Below are 27,490 nucleotides of genomic sequence, written 5' to 3'. Positions count from 1 at the left end.
CAAAATTGCCCTGCCCAGTTTGTCTGCTATCACGTTGGATCTCCCAGGGATGTGTGTTGACAACTGAAAGCACTAGGAGGAGGCAGCCCACTGTCAAACTCTGAGGGCTTCTCAGCAAAGGGGGTAAGACTTGGTCCCACCTTGCCTGTTCAAGTACCAGACTACCGACATGTTGTCTGTCTGAATTGCAATCGTCCCTAGAGGAAAACAGTCGTGAAAGTACTGCAATGCCGGAAGTACTGATCTCATCTCCAGAACATTGATATGCAGGTGTGACTCTTGATCCGTCCATGTGCCTTGGGTGGTCATTCCCTGAAAATGCCCCCCCACCCTATCAGGGACGTGTCTGTGGTCACAGTGGCTACTGGAGGGGGTAGAACAAAGGGACGTCCTATAGTTACATGAAGAGACTTCAACCACCATTGGAGATCTCTCTTGCAAGAGTTTGTAATCAAAATCATATGACTCATTGGAAGTTCCTGATAGGACCATTGGGTGAACAGCAGCCATTGAAGAATCCACATATGCATCCTTGCTATTGGTATGGCCAAGATCGCTGCAGCCATCAAACCTAATAATTTAAGACTTCTGCAGCTGGTGCTCTGTCCTTCGACACTAGCAAGTTGACATGCTGGCGAAGGAGAAAGAGCTTCTCGATTGGTAGTCGTAGAGTGGCAGTGGAAGTGTCTAACTCTGCCCCTATAAAGACAATATTCTGTGATGGTGACAAGGCAGATTTTTCTGATTTGATTGTAATGCCTAAGTGATGGCAGAGTGCCACAGTGTATTCTCTTCCTTGAATAAGTTGATGTCTGGTGGTGGAGGTAAGGAGCCAATAGTCTAGGTATGGAAACACCTGGACTCCTAGATGCCTCAGATGAGCTGTGACCACTGCCATGCATTTGGTGAACACTCTGGGGGCTGTAGTGAGACCAAAGGGCAGGAATTGAAACTGATAATGTTTGGCTCCCAGCCAGAAACGCAAATGATCTCTGGATGGCCTGGCCATTTTTATGTGGTAGTACGCATCCTTGAGATCTATCGAGCACATCCAATTATCTTTCCCTAAAAAGGGAAGTATTGACTGAAGTGTGACCATCCGGAACTTCTCTTTCTTTACAAATTGGTTGAGTCTGTTAAGGTCCAAAATAGGTCTCCAGTTCCCTGTTTTCTTTGGAACCAAAAATAATCTTCAGTAAGTGCCGGATCCTATTAAGTCTGTTGGGACTGGCTGGATGACTCTTTTTTTCTAGCAACTTGTGGACCCCTATAGTTGCTTGTTCCCTGTAACTGGGTGGAACATCTGGGATTCTCCTTGGGGGCATGGGTTGAGTGAAGAATGGTATGAAATACTCTCTGGAAATAATACTTTGTACCCAGCTGTCATTTGTTATATCTAGCCAGTTGCCTGGGTATAAAAATAAGCGATCCCCGACTGCCTCCGGAGCAGGACAATCGGGTCTCCCATCAGGAGCACTGATAGGGTTGACCAGAGAATTGATCTCTGTCACCCTGGTGTTGCAGACCCCCTCTGCTGCGAGGGTGGCGTCTTCCATTGTTACCCCCTCCTCTGCCCCTAGAGGAGGCTTGACCATGTGTGTCCTGAAAGGCTCCTTGGGCTTTTCGGAACCACATTTTCCCTCCCCTTGGCCTTTTTGGTAAGGCCGAGTAGGGGTGGAAAAATGGACTCCGACGGCAGAGTCTTTCCCTCCTGCTCACACCTGGTGAGAGTTTCCTTCACTTTGGGCCCAAAGAGAGATGAGCCATCAAAAGGGGTGTTTCCAAATGAAGACTTAAAGGGCTCTGCGAAGGAACAGAAGCACATCCAGGTATGTCGTCTTAGCGCAACTCCTGTACCCGCTGCTCTACTCGTCCCATCAGCTGCATATGATATGAGAAGCATGGACGAGTTCACGATGGAATTTAGGGTAGCGAGCTGTGCAGCAACTCTTTCAGAAGCCCCTGCAGCTACAGTACCCTGAAGAGTATCTCCCAACTCCTTAAGGAGATATCTTTGCAGTCTGGTGAAGTGGGTCAAATAGTTCAGGGATCAGAGTGTAAAAGTCGCTGAACTAAACATGTGTTTTCCATATCGATTCATGATCCTGGACTCTCTGTTAGGAAGATGGATTGTCGAGGAAGTCTCAGACATTTCCTTCTTGGTGGCCGCCGCCACCACCATGGCATCAACAGGGACTCCCTTGGACAAAAAATCTTTATCTACGGGATCAGAAATGAACCTGTTGGGCCTCCGAGGGACAGGCTCCATGGACTCCAGTGACTCCCATGCCCTTCGACAGACCAGCTACATGAACGCACCAAAGGGCAGAGACACCCAAGAGGTGGAAGATTGAGACCCGAAAGCCTTCAGGAAAACTGACTCGTCCTCAGTAGGGCTTTTGGATTGCCAATCACCCCTCTGCCTAAGGATCTCGAGTATCACACGCAAAGGAGATATCCTCAGAGGGGGATGGGGGGGACCCTTCTGACTCATCCAAGTCAGTATCAGATGTCAAATACTCCAGTGGGGAGTCCAAGTGTCTCCTCTTACACAATCTCTTCCTGGGGGGCCTCTTCATTGGGAGCCTCTGGGGAGGTCTCGGAAGAGAAAGGGGTGCCCTGTGGGGCTACCTGAGGCTCAGGGTCTCTACGCTTGGCCTGGATGATGGAGGCAGAAGCAGACACAGGCCCTTTGGGGGAAGAAGAGGCCAGACCTGGTGTCGAGGATGTCTTTGGGGACAAGGCTCTCCTCATGGCTTCGAAAGCATCATGGCTCCGATGAGAAGGAGACGACGGATCCGAGGGAACCACCATCCCCTCCCGCACCGAGGCCATGGGCTCCGAGCCAGAGGTAGGAGCCGAGCTCATCCAAGCCAAGGCCCTGAGAGGAAGAGTTGGCACTGACATGTTGGTGTGACTATCCTCCCCGGACCCGACAGGAGAGTGTCGGCCCCTAGAGTCCCTGGTGGGCGCCAAGGACGTCAGAGTAGATGGAACTGATGACACCAGAGCAAGGCTCCACAAACAGCAGGTCGGCCCCCTCCAGTTCCGAAGATCCGGTATGGCTCGGAGGAGGAGCAGTCAAATCCGGGATGGTGGTCTTCGGTTCCGATGCTGGGGTCGGAGACAACAACAATTTGGCAAGGCCTGGTGCTCTTAAGAGCTTCTGCACCAATCGTTCCATATCCAAATCCGAGAGGCTGACAGAAGATCTAGAGGAATGCACCGAAGGTGCCGAATGGAGGAGTGGAGATACAGGTCTCTCAGAGACCAGCTCTAAAACAGTGGGCCGGCTCTGAAAAGAAGAGACACATGGCTGCGAAAGCTGTGGAGCCGATGTTCTGAATCCTCCACTTTCTTAGACTTTCTAGATGCCTTGGAATCAGTAGTTGATTTTGATGATTTAGGAGACTTGCTGGCCCCATCCTGGTCAGACAAAGCTTCAGTAAAAGGATGCTTCAGCAAACCTTGATCCACAAGCTTCCTTTTCCTCTCTAAAAGAACCCTTGAAGAAAAGGAATGGCAAATGCTACAGGACTCCTGCAAGTGCACCACATCCAAACAATACACGCACTGAACACGCCCATCAGTGAGAGACATCTTTTGCCCGCAGTCTGGACATTTTCTGAATCCAGACTTTGGGTGCTTGTCTTTTTCCTCAGACATATTAATAAGCAATACAGACACTAAACAGTCTAAAACAACCTAGAAGAAAAATCTATCCTAGGCTCAAGATAACACTTCTAATTAACCAACACCGTTTATCAAATGGCCGGAGAAAAATGGGGCCAACAGTATAATACAGCCTAAAAGTTAAAGCTATCCTTAGGCTCAACTTTAATACAGAACACACTCTACCAATGGCCTGGGAAAAGAAGGCCAACTCTACTAAATGTGTAACAGCACACTATCTACACTATGAAAAGTATAACGTACACTATAGTAATATAAGGAAACGCACACACTGAATAACTAGGCCTAACACGAGGCCGCTACAAATATATTAAACTACGAAGCACCAAAGGGAATAGGTCTAAAGAGACAACTACAGGAGCTTAATATATAACTAACTATCTATAAAAGATAAAGAAGTTTTCGAAAAAAAAAAACTTGTGAATAGCGATTTTGTGTAAAAAAAGGCTTGAGCAAACTGGAACCACTGAGATCCGTGCCGTGGCAAACTAGATCTGAGGTAATTCCGGCAGTGCATCATGGGATAAGGGGCGTGGTCTCAAGCTACTGGTAAACCTTGAGTTTTGCTAACAGCCGTGTCGGAGCCGATGGATTGGCTTCAAACCTATCAGTGAAGAATGAACAGCGAGATTGAACAACTTCACATCAAACCATAATAACATATTTCAGTTGTAAACATTATACATCACTTATAATCTATTCAGTCACTGTCAGCCAAATATTACAAAGCTCATTCAATTCTTGCCTCCCCTTAAACCTCATTCTTCTTCCAAAGCATTGTACTGCATGCATTTTTCTCATAGTTCCCATTTTTTTCTATTAATTTGCTCCTACCCCTCTCTAAAGATTCCACCTCCAGTTGTTTTATCTTTGTTACTATATTCATCACTTCTAGTACAGTTGGCTTAGACTTTGATTTCCATTTTCCAGTAATTGCTTTTTGGGAACCACCAGAATTAAACTGAGCAAGGCTTTACTATGTCTATACAATTACAATTCTATATCACAGCTCAAAAAATAATTTCCCTAGTTACACCAATTTGCTCACCCAATATTTCTGATAAGAGTAGTCTGCAGAGAATTTTTAAAGTCTGTGAACTCACTGCACAGTGTACTCCCAAAAACTATGTTCCCAATTACCTCTTTCTTCTCCATAATACCTCTAACAGTTGCAATCTACCTGAGGAAAAATTCTTTGGAATCCTCTTGGGGTATAAAAGTACCTGTGGAAACATTTCCAAGCAAAGATCATAAATCCTCTAGACTTGTTGCATATTTGGGTGCCATGTATATATATATATATATATATATATATATATATATATATATATATATATATATATACATACATACACACACACACACACACACACACACACACACACACACATATATATATATATATATATATATATATATATATATCCCTTGTTTCTATGGGGTACATCTGTATCTATGCAGCTGTTTACATTGTGTTGTGTTGGTTTATGTTTCTGCATAATCACTGGAATTAACTTGGTATGGTGGGGATATGAAGTACAATATTTAAACTCTACTGTGTTTGCAAACATTTTATTATTAAGGGCTGTGAATGCATCCAACTTCTATTCTTTTATCAGTTCTGAACCCATATCCAGTTGTGCTATACAGTCGATCTCTCCATTTCACTTAGAATCCACATGGGATCCATTCTGTCCATCTAAGCTGAACTGAGTACTGAATTACTAAAATAAGGATGAACAATTATTTTAGGGCATATTACACTAAATAGAAGAAAAAGAAAAAAGAAGTTATGTTAAGACTGTTGGCTTTCTGAAGAACTTTGGGTAGTAGAGGAAAGGGTAGAAATGCGTAAAGGAGTCCCAGGGGCCAATTGTGTACAAGTGCATCCCTTGGGGACTCCCCAGAAGGGGGATCAGGGCAAAGTAGCTGCTGCATTTTGCATTTGTGGCTGTTGCAAATAGGTCGCAGCAAGGCTGACTCCATCTGTGGAATATCCTTTCCGCTACTTCTTTCTTCAGGAACCACTCGTGTGGCATCAGAATGGCTCTGCTTAGCTTCTCTGCTATCATGGTGGATTTCCCTGGGATGTGCGTTGCTATCAGAAAACGCTGGGAGGACGTCTCCCACTGCCATACTCTCAGGGCCTCTCGGCAGAGTGGGTAAGATCTGGTTCCTCCTTCTTTGTTTATGTACCACATTACTGACATATTGTCTGTTTGCACTGCAATTGTACCAATCAGAAGAGAGTCCTGGAATGCCTGCAAACCCATCAGCACTGCTCTCATTGCTAGTACACTGATGTGCAAATGAGCCTCGTGGTCATGCCAAGTGCCTTGGGCTGTTCTTCCCTGATAATGCCCCCCACCCTATCTGGGAAGTGTCCTTGGTCACTGTAGCTAATGGAACGGGGGGAACAATGGGTCGGCCCATTGTTACTTGATCTGAATTGAAGCCACCAACTAAACTCTTTCTTGCGGGTTTCCATCAGAGTTATCAAATGGGACATGGGTAGCTCTTCCATGGACCACTGAGTGAACAGCATCTATTGGAAGATTCTCATGCATAATCTCGCTAGGGGAATCACCATTATTGCTGCTGCCATAGTGCCAAATACTTTTAGGACTGTCCTTGCTTGTACTTTGGACTTGAAAAGAAGGTCCCGGATCTGGAGAAGAAGAGTTTGGACCCTTTCCGGAGGTAACATGACCATCATGTTTGTTGTGTCTATTTCTGTGTCTATAAAGTTGATATGTTGTGATGGCAATAAGGCAAATTTTTTGTAATTCACTGAAATGCCAAGTTGAGCACATAGTTCCAAGGTACTGTCCCTCGCTTGAATAAGTAGGTGCTTGGTGGTGCAGTTAGGGGCCATTAGTCTAGATATGGAAACACTCGGAATCCCTGACCGAGCCATGACTACTCCCATGCATTTGGTGAACACTCTGGGGGCTGTAGTGAGACCAAAGGGTAGAGCTTGGAATTGGTAATGACTGGCTCCCAGCCGAAAGTGCAGGTACCTCCTGGTTGGCCTGTCCATTTTGATGTGGTAGTACGCATCCTGGAGGTCTATCAAGCATATCCAGTTTTCTTTCCCTAAAAAGGGAACTAATGACTGCAATGTGACCATCCGGAACTTTGCCTTCTTTACTGACTTATTTAGACTGCTGAGATCCAATATGGGTCTCCAGTCCCCTGTTTTCTTTGGAACTAAAAAGAATCTTGAGTAAGTTCCAGATCCTATCTGTTTTGCAGGTACTGATTTTTATTTATTTTTTTTATTTATTTAACATTTGTTGACCGGGAAAGTCCGACTAGGTTCCACAGAACCTGTTTTCAGCGGAGGCCCGGGGAGAAATGCTCCAGATACATGTCTTTGGAATGTGGGAGGAAACCGGAGTACCCGGAGGAAACCCACGCGAACACAGGGAGAACATGCAAACTCCACACAGAAGGCACCCCAGCCGAGAATCGAACCAGAGAACCTCTTGCTGTGAGGTGACAACATTAACCGCTGCACCACTGCGCCGTTGGTGACTCTTTATCGAGCAACTTTTGTATTTCTATAGTTGCTTGATCCCTGTGACTGGGTGGAATGTCCAGGATTTTTTGTGTTTGTAAAGGTGGCACTGAAAAGGGGATTGCGTAGCCTCTGGATATAATGCATTTTACCCATTTGTCTGTTGTTATGCTTAGCCAGGCTTGTGGATACAAAGAAAGACAACCCCCGACTTTCTCCAGAGACAGACAAACGGGCCTTCTTTCAGAAGCTCTGAAAGGGTTTACTGAAGTAATAACTGCGGTCACCATGGTTCTGCAGACCCCCTCTGCTGCGTGGGTGGCATCTTTCATTATTACCTCCTCATCTGCCCCTGGAGGAAGGTTCATCCCGTGTGTCCTGAAAGGACCTCTAGGATTTTCCGAACCACATTTTCCTCCCTTTTGACCCTTGGAATAGGGTCTAGAAGGTGTGGAAAATGGATGCCTATGGCAGCGAGAGTCTTCCCTTCTTGTTCACATTGGGTAAGTGTTTCCTTTACTTTAGGCCCGAACAAGGACGAGCCATCAAATGGGGTGTTGGCAAAAGATGGCTTGAAGGGCTCTGTGAAATTACACAAGCACATCCAGGAATGTCTCTTAAGGGCAATTCCATCCACTGACCTGCTCGCTCCATCAGCTGCATGAGATACGAGCCTCATGGATGAGTTGACCACTGAATTTAGGGTGGCAAGCTGGGATGATACTGTGTCTGCTACACCCGCAGCTACTGAACCCTGTAGAGTATCTCCTAGCTCTTTCAGGAGATCTCTCTGAAGTCTCGTAAAATGCGTGAGGTAGTTCAGGGACCTAAGAGTGAAGGCCACTGAGGAAAACATGCGCTTTCCATACCTGTCCATGGTCCTCAACTCCTTATTCGGGGGATGGACAGATGCAGAAGTCTCAGATAATTACTTCTTCGTGGCTGCCGCCACCACCATAGCATTTACAGGGACTCCTTTAATTAAAAAGGTTTTGTCATCAGGTGCGGTGATAAATTAGTTCAGCCTCCGAGGGACAGGCTCCACTGTATCTGGAGAATCCCACACCGTTTGAGATACTAATTCCATCACTTCATCGAAAGGTGGAGACACCCAGATGGCTAAAGGTCGAGACCCAAAAGCCTTCAGGTACACGGACTCCTGATCAGAAGGGGTAATGGGCTTCCAGCCGCCTCTCTGTCTAAGGATTTCAAGATGTCCGCAAAGGATACATCTTCAGAGGGTGACCGTGGGGACCCTTCTGACTCCCTGAGGTCTGTGTCCAATACAACAGACTCATTCAGGCAGTCTATATGCTTCCTCTTGCATGTTTTCTTCTGGGGGAACCTCTTCAGTGGGATATTCTGGAGAGGTTTCGGAAGAAAGAGTCTTACCCAGTCTTACCCAATGGGGCTTCCTGAGGCTTAGGGTCTCTACGCTGTTGGGTAATTGCCTGTGCAGAGACAGATACCAGTGCTTCCTGGGATGGAATGCTTGGTTCCAACAATACAGATGATGTCCATGGGGAAAGGGCTCTCCTCATGGCTGTGAAGGCCCCCCTCCCATGGCCCGTGACATTCCCAGGTTCTGAAGAATCTGATGATCCCCCCGGTATCATGGGGGTTGGCACTGAAGCCGAGCTCACACGAGCCGATGCTCCGAGGGGTAGAGTCGGAGCCAAAAGAGTCTCAGTCCAACTGTTCATCCCGGACCTGAATGGTGAGTGTTGGCTCCTAGAGACCTCGGAGGGCCCTGAGGTAGTCAGAGTGATCAGAATCAAAGAATTCTTAGCAGATCCAGTTCCATCTGTTTCATCACTGTTAGTGCCAAGCTTTCCAGCTCCGAAACTCGAACTGAAATCAGAGGAGTAACAGAACATACAGGAATGGGCACCATCAGCTCTGAGCTCACTTGAGTCAGTCCCGACAACAATTTAGCAAGCTCCGGTGTCTGCAGTACTCTCTGCACCATGCAATTCACATCAAATTCTGATAAGCTCCTGGAGGATCTGGAAGATGTAGCCGATGCCACTGATTTTAGCAAAGGAGACCTAAGAGTCGGGGAGACTGGCTCCAAAGCAGGTGACTGGCTCCGGACTGTATAAACCTTTGGTTCTGACACACATGGAACCTAAATAGTAGGTCTGTCTTTCTCAGATTCTTTAGAGGTTGTCGAAGACATCCTGGGCTGTTTTGTCAATGGCTCCGACGATGAAAAAGATGGAGACTACCTCTTTGCATGAGGTTTGGGTGAACTGTGAGCCTTGTCCAACTTATTCTTATGCTCTTGTAAAACCCTAGAGCTAAAAGAATGGCATATAGAGCATGTCTCCTGCAGATGGATTGCTCCTAAACAATGAATGCAGTCTGTATGTCCATCCGTGATGGGCATTTTTTGGGAACACATAGGGCATCTTTTGAAACCAGATGGTTTCACCTCTTTTTGCTTTGACATTATGGTAAGAATGCTTCTACACACACACACACACACACACACACACACACACACACACACACACACACACACACACACAGACATATACACACTAAAGACACCCTCTAACTTAAACGGGAGCCAACTGAAAAGAAGGTTTTCTAACTTAAATAAGCCGTAAAGCAAAATCAAAAGGTCTCTCACACACACACACACACACAAACACACACACACACACACACACACACACACACATGCACTCAACACTTCAGGTAACCTTAAAATTATTGGTAACGTGAAGCTAGATATCAAAAAACAAAATTAAATGTGTGTGTGTGTGTGTGTGTGTGTGTGTGTGTGTGTGTGTGTGTGTGTGTGTATATATATATATATATATATATATATATATTAAACTACTAAGCTAATACACAGCTCTATACTAAACACACTGCAAGCCATTAAACAGGGAGTAGGGATATGAGGGTTAAGTGCAAACGACCCTCAAAACACACACGAAAGAATACAATTTCTAGAAATATATATTTTAAGAACCACCGAAATGGTTTATCTATCAAAATAAAGGCCTAAACAGGACGGCCTGAAAAAACACACTCTAACTATGTAATAACTAACAACTATTATAATAATATCTAACACACCAAGTACACTATCTAACTAGGAAAACCAGAAAATTTAGCTAACTAAAACAAGTTTGAAAGAAGAAAAAACAATTTTTTACTCAGCCTGAGCCAGTCGTAGATCTGATCTGTTTCAGCAGCAAACAAGATCTGAGGAAAGCACTGCAGCATCATGGGATAGGGATGGAGCCATGAGCTAGTTTCAGATCTCGAGCTTTAGTATGCAGCTGAGTCGGAACTGAGGATCGGTTCTGAACCCATCAGTAGAGAATGAAGACAAGACAGAACAACTTCACATTAACTATTACTCGATTACAATCGATAGAATAACACCCTTAATAGTGGAGAAGGGATTCTATGAAGTCATCAAGCTGAAGGCTAGCTCTTCTGTCAAAAAAATCAGTCTTAAGTTTTAACTGGTTGCTGCTTCCTAATTGTTGATCTTTTAGTACAATTGTACACACATACAGCTTTTTTTCAGACCATATTCTGAAACTTAATTTCTTCTGTTGACTCAAAAACTCAGTCTGTTCTTGATGTTCTCATTAAAATATTCAACTATAGTGGCTAACCATAAGTGTAAAATAACTACAAGAAACTCAGAACCCAAAAAAGTGCTTACTTTCTCCAACCTGTTACAGAAAACCTCAGCTTTTCTGAATATGTATGTCTCAGACACTTCAAAAGGTTTCTCATTTTGTGTGTCCAGGGTCTGTTTCTTGGCTTCATGAAAGCACTTCTGGTACTCCTTGAAGAGTAAATTGCAGTCCTAATGAAAAAAAAAATAGATAAAAATGCTACACGTTCCAGAAAATTAAATGTAATACTTTCCATAATTATGTTTTTTTAAAGTATGATTCACACAGATGACATAATCAAATTAAAGTATCGTATTATTCTTTTAAAAATAAAAAGAATGAATAGTGTTGTGAAATACCAACATGCATTTCACTTACTAACCGATTACTCAGAGATTTATACCAAATAAAAACTTACCAAAAGGAAACATCCTGAAATGAAACGTTTCTGTGAATGGTGATGTTGCTCTCAGCAAATGACAAATGGAGCATCACAGTAAAAATAATTCATAAATTGTGAGTAATAGATGCAGCAACAGCATCTGTCTGCAATGGACATCTTGTAAAAGACTTCAGTTTCTCTGTTTTACTTTTGGTGCAGTGCAAGATTCTTAATAGACACCAAGTGATTACTTCTGCTTTATGCCTTTCAGTAAGAATAGGTTTGGTACAATATATCTTCAGCTGCATTTAGTTCTGGCTAGATAAAGATTCAGGAAGATATCTATCTCAGCCAAGTATAATCGAATGACCGTACTTGGATGTACACTTATTTCAAAGCACTTTGTCAGATTTAACGTATGTTTTACTTGCTTTTTTATCCTTCTTTCCCACAACAGAGCAAAATATAATAATTGTGCTCTGCACTGTTATGGGGTAGTAATAGTGTGAAGGTAATGCCTTTGAAGGGGCTTGGTGTGTTGTGGGAATGGTAACCTGGCAGTGCCACATTGGGCAGTAGCAGCTTTTGTTTTTGGGATCACAGAACAGTGCAGGTAAAGTAGATTTCTTTCCTTTCTTGCGTTATTGTGCAATATCACAGCTGGCACAAAGTTTCAGGGGGGAACACCCCATATGAAAGATGTTGGGGGGCCTGCTTCTGCAAAACTATTTTAATTTTCTGATAAACTGGGACTCAACAAATTATGCTAGATCCACTGGCTCAAGGATGAAAGCACAATTCTGTAAGTTGTACTTACCATAACAGTTGTTGTTGTTGTATCTTTCGTTTTTTCCCGGTTAGGGGACGCCACAGCGGAACTCCGGTCTGCTAATGATTGGCAGTAGATTTTTACGTACTGAGTTGCCAGCTCTGACACACAACCTTCAACGAAGGTAAGCCCATTCACGCATGTCTCCACAAAGAGGACGCTTTTTAGCTGAGAATCGAACAGGACAACATCTTACTGTGAGGCGACAACTCTACCGCAGCACTACCACCGCAGTTCTGTACTTACCATAACAGTAGAGGTTCAAATTCCTCACTGCTGTGGTAGCCATTGGCTATGTTTGTTGTATCCTACCTAGGATGCAGCAACCTTTGAGCTTTATAAAATTCTGGCTCTCCCCCACACCTACACGCTGTCTGCTGATTGGCTAGCCCCTTGGAAAGAAGTCAACGGTGTAGACAGTTTTAGAGAAAGAGATTATTCATCAGTACCAACTACCATCAACCATCACCTCCCTCTCAATATGCTACCTCTAACCCAACCACCTTTTCTTTCTTCCTAGTCCCATCTCCATCATAACTAAACTAGTTTCAGTGCATTGGAGGAAACTACCGTGATTCTGTGTGCACAAATAAACTATTTTTCAGTGTTTTAAAGAAGAGCTTGAGTTCCGTGGATTTATTCAACACGAAGGATATTTGAAGGAACTGGTATCATCTCTTTTATGCCCTTCATTGTTTTGCTCCTGGGATTTATCATTTATAGACTCGTTTTGCTGTGTTTGTCACTGGGAGCATTAACCCCACTTGGATTAGTTTTCTTGATTTTATTATTCAACGGCTGTTTTGATCTGTGTGGGGGCATGATGGAAGGGCGTCTTCAACAAGTTGAACTTCCGTATACTGTTCAAGTGCAATGCATGGGTGATACGTCACGCCAAGCTGTGGATCGTTTTGCTGACTGTTTACGCCATGACGTTAATCCGTTAGAGGGCTTTGAGTGTAATGAGCGACCGACGAGAAATGGTGAGGAGGAAATTTTCGATAGAGAGACTTTACGTATAGCCATGGAGAAACTTGAAACTGATATGTTCAAGTTAAAGAGACTACAGACACAGAGGCAGCATTTCGATGTGTGTCTGCAGCGAAAGTTGGTTCCAAGAGGATTGAGGGTTCTGAAAATGCCGACCACGGCTACGTTGTATCCTGAGCTTCTTTATGAGTGGCAGCAGCTGAATTTGGAGGTAAGCCTCAATTATATGAGGTTGATGAACAGATTTTTTACACCTATTGAAGATAAATTAAGGTTGGACATTCAACAACAGAAGACTTTAATATTTTCTCAGTTTCCTATTTCGGCAGTAAATGACTGTTGCCATGTGTTACTAGATAATGTCACTCAATATGAAAAGAGATTGTTTAATCAAAAAAGGGCAAAGCTACAAAGGGATACAGTGGACTTTAATTTAGGTAATATATTCACTTGGCCCAGAGTGAATCATGGACGGAACAACCCTGCATGGAATGTAGAGACTGTATCAAATTCTGACAATGCTGTATTTGTTGACAATTCTGTCGTCAATAATGTTTTGACTGATAATTCTGTTGATATAGTTGACAATATGAATGTCACCAATAATGCTGCACATGTGGTAGAAGTCAACACTATTGTTACACCAAATGATAGTTTAGCTGCCGACTGCAATATAACTAGAGATGAGACAGTTGATAGTGTTGGTAGACCGTTGACTTCTAGTAACACCGTACCTATCAATGGTCCTGTAGTGAGGAGGAAAACAGGTTCAGGGAGGGGGGCCACCAATTACTCTGTGTCTTCAGGCGACAATTTACCATGTGTGAGTGGTGATGCTATTGAGAGAGTGTTTGATTCGAAGCACCCTTTTCCCATCAGACCACTCCCATTAGAAGGGAGGAAGCGGTCGGAGAGCAGAGGGCGTCAGAAGAGGAAGTTCTCTCCAGACCACTCACACACATTGAGCATCAAGAAGATGTGGGAATCGAGGAAGAGGGATTAGTTTTCAACTTGTCCTCAGTTACATTAACTTCTGATGAAAGGCATGTTTTGTCCAAGGGTCTTTCCTTTATACCCACTAGTTTCAGTGCATTGGAGGAAACTACCGTGATTCTGTGTGCACAATTAAACTATTTTTCAGTGTTTTAAAGAAGAGCTTGAGTTCCGTGGATTTATTCAACACGAAGGATATTTGAAGGAACTGGCATCATCTCTTTTATGCCCTTCATTGTTTTGCTCCTGGGATTTATCATTTATAGTACTTACCATAACAGTTGTTGTTGTTGTATCTTTTGGCTTTTCCCGGTTAGGGGACGCCACAGCGGAACTCCGGTCTGCTAATGATTGGCAGTAGATTTTTACGTACTGAGTTGCCAGCTCTGACACACAACCTTCAACGAAGGTAAGCCCATTCACGCATGTCTCCACAAAGAGGACGCTTTTTAGCTGAGAATCGAACAGGACAACATCTTACTGTGAGGCGACAACTCTACCACAGCACTACCACCGCAGTTCTGTACTTACCATAACAGTAGAGGTTCAAATTCCTCACTGCTGTGGTAGCCATTGGCTATGTTTGTTGTATCCTACCTAGGATGCAGCAACCTTTGAGCTTTATAAAATTCTGGCTCCCCCCCACACCTACACGCTGTCTGCTGATTGGCTAGCCCCTTGGAAAGAAATCAACGGTGTAGACAGTTTTAGAGAAAGAGATTATTCATCAGTACCAACTACCATCAACCATCACCTCCCTCTCAATATGCTACCTCTAACCCAACCACCTTTTCTTTCTTCCTAGTCCCATCTCCATCATAACTAAACTTCTTCTTAAACTGAAGCCTGGTTCCTGTGTCCCTGACAGCTTACCCCCAGAATACCTTCTAATGTCAGCAAAATCCATTCCCTATCCTATCAGCATACTTCTGAATAGATCCCTTCAAGAGTCCAATGTACCTACCTTATGGAAAAAAAATAGAAGTTATGTTCTTACCATAACGTTCCATGTTAGTTGTCTTCTTCTCGCCTTCTTCTTGCTGGATGGGTTCGGAGCCGACCTCGGCTCCGACTCGGCCACTCTAAAAGCTCGAGAGTTGGTTCCACCGGCTCGAGGCTCCCCTTATATCCCACAATGCTAGGCGTGAGTTACCTCAGATCTCGTTTGTAAGCTAGACCCAGCTTATAATAGTAGCAGAATAACTAGAAACAAAATCCACCTCTATAAACACGGGTGAAGAGAAGGGTGACCTACATCCTGATCTAGGAAATATGCACGGCAGAGCATATACCTAAAGTAAAGAGGTGGTAGAAGAGAGGTCACAATCAAACTCCTCTAGGTCTGTCCAGGCCAGGGGGAAGGAGGGTGGGACACAAGAAGAAGGCGAGACGAAGACAACTAACATGGAACGTTATGGTAAGAACATAACTTCTATATGTTAAGTTGTCTATCTCGCCTTCATTCTTGCTGGATGGGACCGCGTCCCTAGCACCTTGTCCTGGGTGGCCTAACGGAATAGACTCTTGAGAACAGTGGAACCAAAGTTAGCTCTATGCCTAGAAGCTAAATCCAACTTATAATGAGAAATGAAAGTGTGAGGAGTAGCCCAAGTAGCCGCTGCACAAATGGTGTCAATAGGCAGTCTGTCTTGGAAAGCTATAGAAGTAGCCAAAGCTCTGGTAGAATGGGCTTTAGGTTTGTTAGGCAGCTTTTGGTGTCTAATTTCATAAACAAGGGAAATCAGCGATGTTAGCCATCTAGATAATGATATCTTTGAAACTGAAAGTCCCTTTCTGCCTTCTGCATAAGAGACAAATAGCTGGTCAGATTTTCTGAATTGTTTGGTTCTATCCAAATAGTACCTTAACTGACGATGAACATCTAGCCAATGCAATTTTTGTTCAGACCTGTTAGAATATTCTGGAAAAAACACAGGGAGGTCAATGCTTTGATTTAGGTTAGACGCCGAGGCTATCTTAGGTAAAAAAGACGGGTTGGTTCGTAAAGATACCCTGTCCTTATGGAACAACAGATAAGGAGGTCGACAGCTGAGTGCATGAAGTTCTGAAACTCTTCTAGCTGAAGTAATAGCCACTAGAAAGAGTGTCTTCCATGATAACAATCTTAAAGAACAGGAGGCTGCAGGTTCGAAAGGGGAAAGAATCAAAGAGCTAAGAACTAAATTCAGGTCCCAAGGAGGAGGAGGATTTCTTATAGGAGGTCTGAGTAGAAAAACTCCCTTCAAAAAGGCTTTACAAAGTTTGTGGGACATGATAGCAGACTCTGAAATGCCCACATGAAAGTTAGAAATAGCTGCCAATTGAACTTTAAGAGTAGAAGGAGATGAACCTGCATGGAAGAGTTCAGCTAGAAAATCAAGGACCATTTGGATGGAAGCAGTGAAGGGATCTATGTCCTTTCCTTGAGCCCAATAGGCGAAACGTTTCCACTTACTCAAATAGACCTTCCGAGTGGAAGATTTATGGGAAGCTATCAAAATATCTCGGACAGAGTGAGATATTTGAGGAAGCCTGGCTAAGGTTGGAATTGGAGGAACCAAGCAGTGAGGTTCAGAGAGGGAAGGGAGCGATGAAACTGACCCGACTGATGGATCAAAAGATCTGGAACTAGGTCCAGATGCCAAGGTCGCTCCAACAGAAAATGATGTAGAAAGGGGAACCAAACCTGTCGAGGCCAGTAAGGAGCAATGAGGATCAACGAGGTCTTCTGAGCGATAGCTTTCTGTATCACTTGAGAGATTAGTGGGAAGGGAGGAAATGCATACAGAAGTCCCCAGGGCCAAACTTGGACTACAGCGTCTCTGCTGGGCTGGCCTGGTAAAGGGAATAGGGTGAAATAATCTCTGCACTTGCTGTTTTGGGGAGTAGCAAAAAGGTCGCAGCAAGGCTGACCCCACTTGTGAAAAATTTCTCTCACAACAGAGTCTTTCAGAGACCACTCGTGAGGCATGAGGATAGCTCTGCTCAATTTGATTGGACTTCCCGGGGATGTGCGTTGCTATCAGAAACCGCTGAGAGGAAATCGCCCATTGCCACAGTCTGAGTGCTTCTCGACACAGGGGGTAGGACCTGGTTCCGCCTTGTTTGTTGATATACCACACTACAGACATATTGTCCGTCTGGATTGCTATCGTTCCCAAGGGAAGAGAGTCTTGAAGGGCTTGCAACGCTAAAAGCACTGCTCTCATCTCTAGAACATTTATGTGCAAGTGGCATTCGTCTGGTTGCCATGTGCCCTGGACAGTTCTGCCCTGATAATGCCCCCCCCCACCCGATCAGGGAGGCGTCCGTTGTCAGAGTAGCAACCGGAGGGGAAGGGACAAAGGGTCTTCCCAATAAGAGCTGAGGAAGACATCCACCACAGAAGATGATTCCTGCATGTCTGCGTAATCATAATGGTGTGGGACATCGGAAGTTGCTGGTATGACCATTGCGTGAAGAGCATCCATTGAAGGATTCTCATGTGGAATCTGGCTAATGGAAGCAGAGGTATGGCAGCCGCCATAATCCCCAACACTTTCAGAACTAACCTGGCTTTGATTCTGTTGCTGCTGAAGAAGCGAGACCAGTTTGTGTATGTCTGTTACTCTCTGATCTGTTAGTCTCGCAGACATGTTGACTGTGTCTAGACTTGCGCCTATGAAGGTAATAGTACGACAAGGCGACAAAACAGACTTTTCACAATTTATTGAAATGCCTAAATTCTGACAAATGCGAAAGGTGTAGTCCCTGGCCATTAGAAGAAGATGCTTGGTGGGAGCTGTGAGGAGCCAGTCGTCCAAATATGGAAACACCTGGAATCCTTGACGTCTCAGGTGAGAAGCTACCACTGCCATGCATTTGATAAACACCCGGGGGGCAGTGGTGAGACCAAAGGGCAGGGCCCTGAATTGAAAATGACTGGTTCCCAGCCTGAAGCGGAGGAATCTTCTGGGCGTCTGTTCATTTTATGTGATAGTACGCATCCTGAAGGTCTATAGAGCACATCCAGTTTCCTTTCCCAAAGGGAAGGATGGACTGCAGCGTGACCATCCGAAATCTTGTTTTCTTGACTGACTTGTTCAAGATACTGAGATCCAAAATTGGTCTCCAGTCCCCTGTTTTCTTTGGAACTAAAAGAACCTGGAGTAGATTCCGGATCCTTGCTGGTCTGCTGGAACTGGCTGAATTGCTCTTTTGCAAGCAGCTTTGAAATTTCCAAAGCTGCAAGATCCCTTTGAGCGGTGGAACATCTGGAAGGGATTTTTTGATTGGTTTGGAATGCGAATGAAGGGAATAGAATAGCCTTCGGAAATGATGGACTGTACCCATTTGTCTTGAGTTAGGGATAGCCAGGCTTCTGGGTACAGTGACAATCTTCCCCGACTGCTTCGAAGGTGGGCAGTCGGGCAACACCTCAGGGATGCTGAAAGGGCTTATCAGAGAAGGCTTCCCGACTGCCCTGGTTCTGCGGACCCCCCCTGCCTCTAGGGCGACGTCTACCATTGTTGTTCCCCCCTCTACCTCTGGCGGGGAACCGACTCTGTGCGTCAGGCGAAGTCCCTTGAGATTGTTTGCGGAACCACATTTTTCCACTTTTCTGGCCTTTGGGGTAAGGCCTAGAAGGAGTAGAAAAACGGACTCCGACGGCAGAAAGAGTCTTGCCATCCGTCTCGCACCTAGTCAAGGTTTCTTTCACTTGAGGACCAAAAAGAGATGATCCATCGAACGGGGAATTAGTGAAATACGGTTTAAAGGGGTCCGCAAAGTTGCATAGCCGCATCCAGGCATGCCTTCGTAAGGCTACACCTGTCCCTGCGGCCCTGCTCGCTCCATCAGCCGCATACGAAAGGAGGCGCATGGAGGAGTTAGCTATGGAGTTCAGGGTAGCCAGCTGAGTGTTCATCTTGTCTTGAAAACCCGCAGGTGTAGGATCCTTCAACATGTCACTCGCTTCTTTGATCAAGTCTCTTTGAAGACGAGTAAAATGGCATAGGTAGTTCAGCGAACGCATTGCAAAGGTCGCTGATGAGAACATCCGCTTCCCGTACCTGTCCATAGACCTAGATTCTTTGTTAGGTGGATGGACAGGCACTGAAGGATCAGCTAGTTCCTTCTTAGTGGCAGCAGCAACCACCATAGCATCCACAGGAACTCCTTTGGTCGAAAATTGTTTATCCGCTGGCGCCGTGATAAATTTTGAGGGTCTCCTGGGGGTGGGGTCCACTGAGTCAGGAGCCGTCCATGCCTTTTTTGCTACCACCTGCATGAGGGGTCAAGGGGAGGCACGCAGGAGGTGGAAGGGCAAGAGCCAAACGGCTCAAGGTACACAGATTGAGCCTCCGAAGGGTTGAGGGCTGGCCAATTTCCGCGCTGCTTAAGGATTTCTAGGATGTCTGCAAATGAGACATCTTCAGGGGAACGGGGAACCCTCGGAATCCTCTAAATCCGTGTCAGAGGTGACAGACTCAGGTGAGTCTATGTGTTTCCTCTTACACTTTCTCTTCCGAGGGGGCTCTTCTGCCAATTCAGGAGAGGCCTCGGAAGAGGATGAGATCCCCACAGGGGATTCCTGAGGAGCTGGCTCTCTGCGGTCTGGGATGAGGGAGTGAGTCGACTTGACCTGAGGCACCGAAGAGGGAGGGGCGGACGGAGCCGACTGTGGAGTTGAACCAGGTTCCAACACACTCCGCATGACCTCGAACACACCCCTGTCAGGCAGAGCCAGAGGTCCCCGCTCCGAAAAGCTAAAAACCTCCCTCGGCACCGACAGTGATGGCTCCGAGGCCGATGTCGGAGCCAAACTCACCAGCGCCGAAGCCCCGAGAGGGACAGCGGGGTCGGACAAGGGTCCAATGCCACTCACCCCCTCAGAGCCGACGAGGGAAGTCCGGCGCCGAGATTCTTCTAAGGAAGAAATCGGAGCCGACGATGGAGCCGAAGACATTGTATCGGCTCCGACGCTACCACAGTCTCGGTTCCGAAACGCCCCGGCTCCGAGCTCAACGGAGTCGGAGGAGGAACATAATGAGGGACAGGGTCAGGCATCGACTGATGAGTCGGGCTCTGAAGCATTTGGGCCAGTGCCTCGGACTTGAGAAGTCGACTCACTACCCTCTGAAGGTCATGGTCCGAAAGCCTCGATGACCTAGAGGAGTGAGATCTATGGCTCCGTTCAGACAGCAGGGGAGATGCTGGAGCCGAATGAACGGAGCCAAGGGACGGTGACCTGGACCTCTTTCTAGATGTCGGTTCCGAAGGTCTGGTCGGAACCGACACAGGAATTTCCAATACCTCGGCTCCAGCCGGAGCCGAGGAACCCACAGAAACTGCAGTCTGAGACTCATCGGCTCCAGCCGGAGCCGATGTAGACGGAGGTTTCGAAGCCTTAGGTCTCGGCTCAGAAGCTGGAGCCGAGGACCTAGAAGCCTTGGAGGGCTTTCCCGAAGGAACAGTAAGGGAACCCTCAGGCTTAAGTAAACCTCTCAAAATAAGTTTGTTTTTCCTTTCCTGCAGGACCCTGGGGCTGAAGCCGTGGCATACAGCGCAGGAGTCCTGCAGGTGTAAAGGTCCCAGGCAGTAGACACAAGAAGTGTGACCGTCTGTCAGAGACATTTTCTGACAGCACGAGTCACACTTCTTGAAGCCTGAGACCTTTGAGTCTTTAGACATTATAGAAGGAAGTGTAACCACACACACACAGTCAAACACACTGATTACACCCTATACAAGTTAAAACTCAAAAAATAAAACACTCTATCAAAGTTTTAAATTCTTGAGAAACACACACACACCACTAGGGGATGGAAAAGGCCCAAAGGCCCGAGGGAAGAACTTATGAGTTCTTGTGGAAAAGGGGGATAATAGAAGAGAAAAGGGGACAAAATCCACTAAACTAAGGGAAACAACTGTTAACAATTAAACTAAAGGGGTTTAAGTAGACTAAATTTTACTCTACAATAACTCACCAAGAAGCCGGTAGAAACCAAACACCTCGATCGCTGTAGCGGCAAACGAGATCTGAGGTAACTCACGCCTAGCATTGTGGGATATAAGGGGAGCCTCGAGCCGGTGGAACCAACTCTCGAGCTTTTAGAGTGGCCGAGTCGGAGCCGAGGTCGGCTCCGAACCCATCCAGCAAGAATGAAGGCGAGATAGACAACTTAACATCAGACATTCTTCAACTCCATGAAGGTGGTAATAACACAGATATCTCTAATTTCAGACCCATCGCCATTCTTTCCCCTCTTGCTAACATCCTCGAGAAATGTATTCACTATCAACTCCTAAACTATCTAGAACTAAACTAGTCACCCCCACCACTACTCAACATGGGTTTAGGCCTGGCCACAGTACCACTAATACCCTCATTTCCTTTATGGACACAGTCAAACAAGCTACAAACTCTGGTAAATGTGTATCCTCCCTCTATCTGGACCTTTCAAAAGCATTCAATACAATCTCTCACCCTCTACTCCTCAGTAAACCCATCACCCTGGGTATCACCCCCCCCCCCAAACACTGGTTCACCAACTATCTACAAGGTAGGCAACAGTCTACTAGATGGATAAACTCTTTCTCTCTGTTTCTTGAGTCCTCTACAGGTGTCCCCCAAGGCTCTATCTTAGGACCCCTCCTCTTTAGCATTTTTATAAATGACTTCCATACCGACCTTAAAACATAACTTTTGTACAATATACAGATGATTCAACTATTATTTGCTCTGCTAAATCAACAAAAGAACTCCAGCAGATAAACCAAAATGCCTTTACCACTACTGAAATCTGGATGGCTAATAATCATTTAGCTCTAAACCCAAACTCCCAAGAAAAACCTTTCTGTTAACAAGACAGACTTCACCATTCATTCTCAAAATAACACTACTACAGAGGTGGTCTCCCACACTAAATTACTAGGTGTTATTACTGATGAGAACCTGTCTTTTGACCTTCACATGCACAACAATATCAAAAAAACAAACTCTAAACTAGGCACCCTCTACCGACACAAATACTATCTCAACTCTTCTACTAAGCATACTCCCACCATAACTTTCCTCCTGTATAGGGCTCCTCCCCTTACCAATATCCACTCCACCCTAAAAGCCAAGCTTGATTCATGTTACAAGGTAGCCACGTTTGCACCCAATGCAAAATATGCTTTCCATCAATGCATTGCCCTAAAATCACTCAACTGGCTCAAACTTCCCCTCTGTTTAACCTATCTACAGCTAGTCACAGCACACAAAATCATCTACAAACCCTCAGACTGCCCAACTCTATTTTCCATCTTAACCCACTATCATCCTAATAGGCAATTTAGGATCTGAAAATCAACTCCTCCTGCAAGTAGACAAACCTAAACTCCCAGCTGGTAACATGCTTTACTCCTTCTTCATTGCCAAGCTTTGGAACTCCCTACCACTAGCTATCAGAACCTCCAGTAATATCTCCTCTTTCAAAAAATCTCTGCGGCAACACCTCTCCACCCTATGGCAATGCAGATGTCTCATATCTCATCCATCCATAACCTGACTCCATACATCTGAGTCACTCACACATTGACTTACATTCTTACCTCTTCAAAACTCTCCTTCATTATCATTCAAAACTAACAATTTATATTCTGCTTTTACTATTACTGCTTTACTATTTTATCTTTGCTTTATTACTCGTGACACCTCCATTTCCACCTTGCACTCTTGTGCTGCTTACTCATACATATTCACTTCATAAATACTGCCAAATGACTGTCATTTCTTTATAATGGAAAACTAGATTAGTTGACTTTAAATGCATAAATCCTTACATATTGTGTTTGTGCACCATTACTATTGTTTATTATGTATATTGTGTATTATGTGTATTATTGTCTTCCTTTATTATTAATCACAACTACTAACTGTCTTTACATGCTTTGTACTGATATACTAACATTGCGGAGCTTTTCTCCCCAGGCCTCCATGGAAAATGGGTTCTTTGGGCCCAATGGACTTTCCCGGTAAACAAATGTCAATACATACATAAATCCTAAACCTCTAAAAAATAAAACAGCAACAAATAATGTTGTATCCTAACAATTAATTATGTACAAAAGTAAGGGATGGAGGGTAGGTGCAGTCACTACAGCAGTCAGGAATTCAAACATCTACTGTTATGGAAAATGTAAGTTACACAACTGTACTGTGCTCAGCATTCTCACTGCAGCAGTAGCCTTTGGCTATATGGGTTGATTACCAACGCATATTCAACCTGGAAGAAAAGGATAAGAAACCAGGAGTTATTGCAGAATGGTCCTAGCAAAGCCAGTCCTGGACCTTGAAAAGGAATCCAGTTTGAATTGCTTTGCAAAAGTATGTACAGAGGATCATGTTACTGCCTCTAGAATGGTTCTAGATTCCACCCCTTTCCAGTATGCCATCATAGAAGCCAAGGCTCTAGTAGAATGTGTCTTGATACTGCCCTGAGTAAATATGCCATGGTTGGAATATAAAAAGCAGCAGCTGTGGACAACCATCTCAAAATAGTCTGTTTTGACATGGGTTCTTCTTTCTTTGTCCCATCATAAGAAATAAACAGCTTCTCTGCTCTTCTAAAGAACGTAACTATGTCAAGATAATGCCTGAGCTACCAGTAAGTCCAGAATATATAGAATCCTTTCTCACTGGTTCTAAAGATCTGAATAGAACACTGGAAGACTGATGGGTTGATTACAGGTAAACTCTGAAACAGCACTGGACATGAATGACAGATTTGTTCTTAATGTGACCCTGTCTCTATGGAAAACCAGATACAATTCACCCAACATGAGAGTTTGTAACTCAAGATGCAATTCTTGCAGAGGTTATAGAATTAGAAAGTACTGTCTTCCATGTGATACACATTGAATCAGCATGATGAGCCAGTTCAAAGGGAGACATACAGAACTTCACTAGACCTCCCCCCCTAGAAACTGTCTTAAAAAAAAACAGACGGGAAAGGGAAGCATACATGGCAGATATGCTGAAATGGCTGCTAGATGAATCTCAAGAGATGAATAAGAAAGACTACAGGATATTTAAGAAGCAGTGGTGCAATATCCCCAAGAGGATCCTGGTTATTGGCTAAGCACCAACTAGAAAATCTCTTCCACTAGCCAGTATGAGATTTCCTAGTAGAAGACTTTCTTGCCTCCTTTAGTCCCTGTGGCATATACTCAAGAAAGATGTGTCTAAAAAGTATCAAAATTGAATCATCCAGGCAGTTAGTAGAAACTATTTGAGAATGGGGTGTATCAGACCCTTGTGTGAGTTGGACCAGTCCGTGAGGAGGCTTGTGATAACTGCCTTGGCCAATCATATAATGAGGGAGAACCAATGCTGCCTGGGCCAAAAATGGAGTCACTGCAATAATTTCTAAATATTCCTTCTGAATCTGTAGAACTACTCTTGAAATCAATGGAAAGGGCATAAATGTGTAAAGGAAGATATTAAATCATGAGAATAAGAATGCATTTGTTTAACAGGCCTGCTTGCAAGGAGTCCTGGCATAGAATTTATTTAGTTGTCTGTTTTAAAAGGAGGCAAACAGATTTTTTGAGTGTTCCCCACAACTGAATCACCTCCTGGAAGACCTCTTCATTCAGTTTACATTTGTGAGAGTCTGTTCTGGTCCTGCTCAGCTTGTTCATAGATTCATAGGTTCACACTAGGCTAACGACCACCAGGGTCCTTACAAGCCTAGCTGTACAACACAACCCAGTTTTGTCCCAGAGCTTCTTGGATGCCTATATACTGGGGTATGTTAGTAAGCAGGTAGCTAAGGTTTATGTATGTGGGGAGTATGTTAGTTGGGGATTAATTTATTTACTGCTGACCTCTGTCCATCACAGACAAGAGGGCCAGGCCATGGGTGAATTTGAGATTTCCCATCCATTTGCATGCTGATGTCTGAAAGGGATCTGGTCATTTTGCTGCTCCATTTGGCAGGAGCATTGCCACATCCCTGGTTGGGAGAGTGATAGTGAGTATGGTTATAGTAGTAGGTTGCACTGCAGTGCAAGGGTTCAAGTACAAGACCTTTTTATGTCCACACAAAAACTGAAAAAATGTTGATTGCCTTGCACAGTTCACTGGAGCCATTGCTCAGCTATGAAGTGCTTAACAATACATCACATTTGGAGGAACATCACTGTGCCTAGTGGAGATGCAATAGCTAGATGTACATGTTTCTACCCATGCAACTTATGTAAGCACACAACTTAGTACTCCACTGCTGTGCATTTTATGAATTGTGCAAAAATTAAAGCTATGTACTTACCATAACTATGTATCTGTGTTGTCCATTTTCATTCTTCTTCAATGTATGGGACTCACCCTGGCTCCAACACTAGGTTCTGACTCAGCCTATCGGTTTAGATTCTTAGATTCGACTCTTGAGCTCCTCTCTTTACCCATAATACCCCTTACTTGCTAGATTACTCAGATCGGGTTTGCTGCTGCAAAATATGCCAGAAGGCTTAAATACTTATTATAATTATAACAAGAAACAGGACAGAAACAGAGTAGGGACTCAAACTGGGAACAATGGTTCCCATATACCTCACCAGGTCACTCCCACAGGATAAGGTTAGGGGGAAGGAGTATTTGGAGTTGAGGAAGAATGAAAATGAACAACACAGATGCATAGTTATGATGAGTACATAACTTTAATATCTGATTTCATTTATTTTGCAATGCATGGGACAGAGTCCCCAGCTACGATAATCTTGGGTGGCCCTCATGGAAGGATATTCCGGGGAACTGTGGAGCCAAAAGCAACCCTGTTTCTGGATATGATGGCCAACTTGCAATGAGTAATAAAAGTATTAGAAGTGGACCAAATAACCACAGCAAAAATGTCATCAACTGAAGCTCTGCCCCCAAAAAGCAGATGGTGTAGCCATGCATCTACATAAATGAGCCTTTGGAAATTTATGTAAGGTCAGCATCTTAGAGAATATACAAAGAAAATGCAATCTGTCATCTATTTAGCTAAGGTAACTTTTGATACTGATTTTCCCAATTTGTTTTTAACAAAGGAAACAAAAAGAAGATATGTACTTACCATAAATTTCCATCTAAGTTGTCCATCTTCATTTATCCTTGAAAAATGGGCTCAATTCTGAATATCGGAACCGACTCGGCCATTACTACAGCCTGTGAGAACCAAAAAAACTCTCAAACTCAAGTCCTACCCAGAATGCTCCTCTCCAATTTACCTCAAATCGAGTTTGCAGATAGAAAAAGACAAGTATAATCCTAATAAGACTTTTATAGAGACCGTATCTGGTGTCATATATGATTTATATTTTGTAGACACCATAACGTTTATGGATATCAGTTGGGTACAACAACCCTGTGTTTCCAAAAGTCAAATATTCCTCTTATGCTGTGCTGATGATCCCATAAGAAGGCAGAAACATGCATGTCCACAGCTAGAGGGTTTGGCTTTATTGGGCTGAAAGTGTCCATAAATAGACTTAAAAGTAAAACTAAAAGTAATGGACATTCAGAATTGCCTTTTAGCTGAAACACTTGATATCCTTAAAGGGCAATTTGCATATATCCCATGTTGCCTCTGATACAAGAGGTTTAAGGTATCACACAGTGGAAAGCCTAGCTTTGCTAGATTTTTCTTTTTGTGTTTTTTAACCAACTAGTTTTCCTGTGTGACCTTTTTACTCACTGTTTTAGTTCTTTAGAAATTGAGGAGTTAATGGAAATGGGGGAAAGGCATACAGAAGTTTGGAGGTCCATCAGTGCAGGAGAGTTTCTATCTGGGTCTCCCCCAGTGGGGGAACCAGGGCAAAGTAGCTGCTGCACTTGTTGTTCAGGAACAATGCAAATAGATCGCAGTAAGGCTGGCCCTAGCGTCGAAAAATCTTTTCCGCCACCTTGGGATTGGAAGACCACTCGTGAGGCAGAAGAATGCATCTGCTCAGCTTGTCTGCTATTACAATGGAATTCCCTCAGATAAGCATTGCTATCAAAAAACAGTTGGAAGAGATCACTCAGTGCCAAACTTTGAGAGCTTCTCGACAAAGGGGGTAAGAATTGGTTCCTCCCTACTTGTTGATGCACCAAACTACCAACATATTGTCTGTTTGAATCACAATAATTCCCAAGGAGAGAGCAGTTTGAAAGGCCTGCAACACTAACAACACTGCCCTCATCTCCAGAACACTGATATGCAAGCTGGCCTCCATGGGGGATCAAGCACCTTGGACCATCTTGCCCAGATAATGCCCCCCCCCACATCTGGGAGGTGTCCTTGGTCGCTATGGTTGAGGTTGGCATGGGATAAAGGGACTGCCCAAGAGAATTTCCACTCACTGAATCCACTAAGCTAGGTCTTTCTTGTAATGGTTGGCAATCAAAATCTGATCTGACATTGGCTGATACAGTATGGACCACTGAG

General features: G+C 44.4%; 1 protein-coding gene across 1 annotated transcript in view; it reads right to left on the bottom strand.

Annotated features, from left to right (window-relative positions):
* The window catches only part of LOC122816787 (dynein axonemal heavy chain 8-like), a 9,517,065-nt gene that overhangs the window by 8,305,234 nt on the left and 1,184,341 nt on the right, over nucleotides 1-27,490 (bottom strand). Inside the window, 1 exon segment of the mRNA XM_044089814.1 lies at nucleotides 10,905-11,051. Coding sequence (XP_043945749.1) covers nucleotides 10,905-11,051 — 147 coding nt within the window.

This window comes from Protopterus annectens, chromosome 1.part1 (assembly GCF_019279795.1).
Source record: "Protopterus annectens isolate FY-2018-M chromosome 1.part1, PAN1.0, whole genome shotgun sequence".
Taxonomy (NCBI): domain Eukaryota; kingdom Metazoa; phylum Chordata; order Ceratodontiformes; family Protopteridae; genus Protopterus; species Protopterus annectens.
Note: the sequence above shows the minus strand (reverse complement) of the source record. Positions and strands in the feature narration are given on the sequence as shown.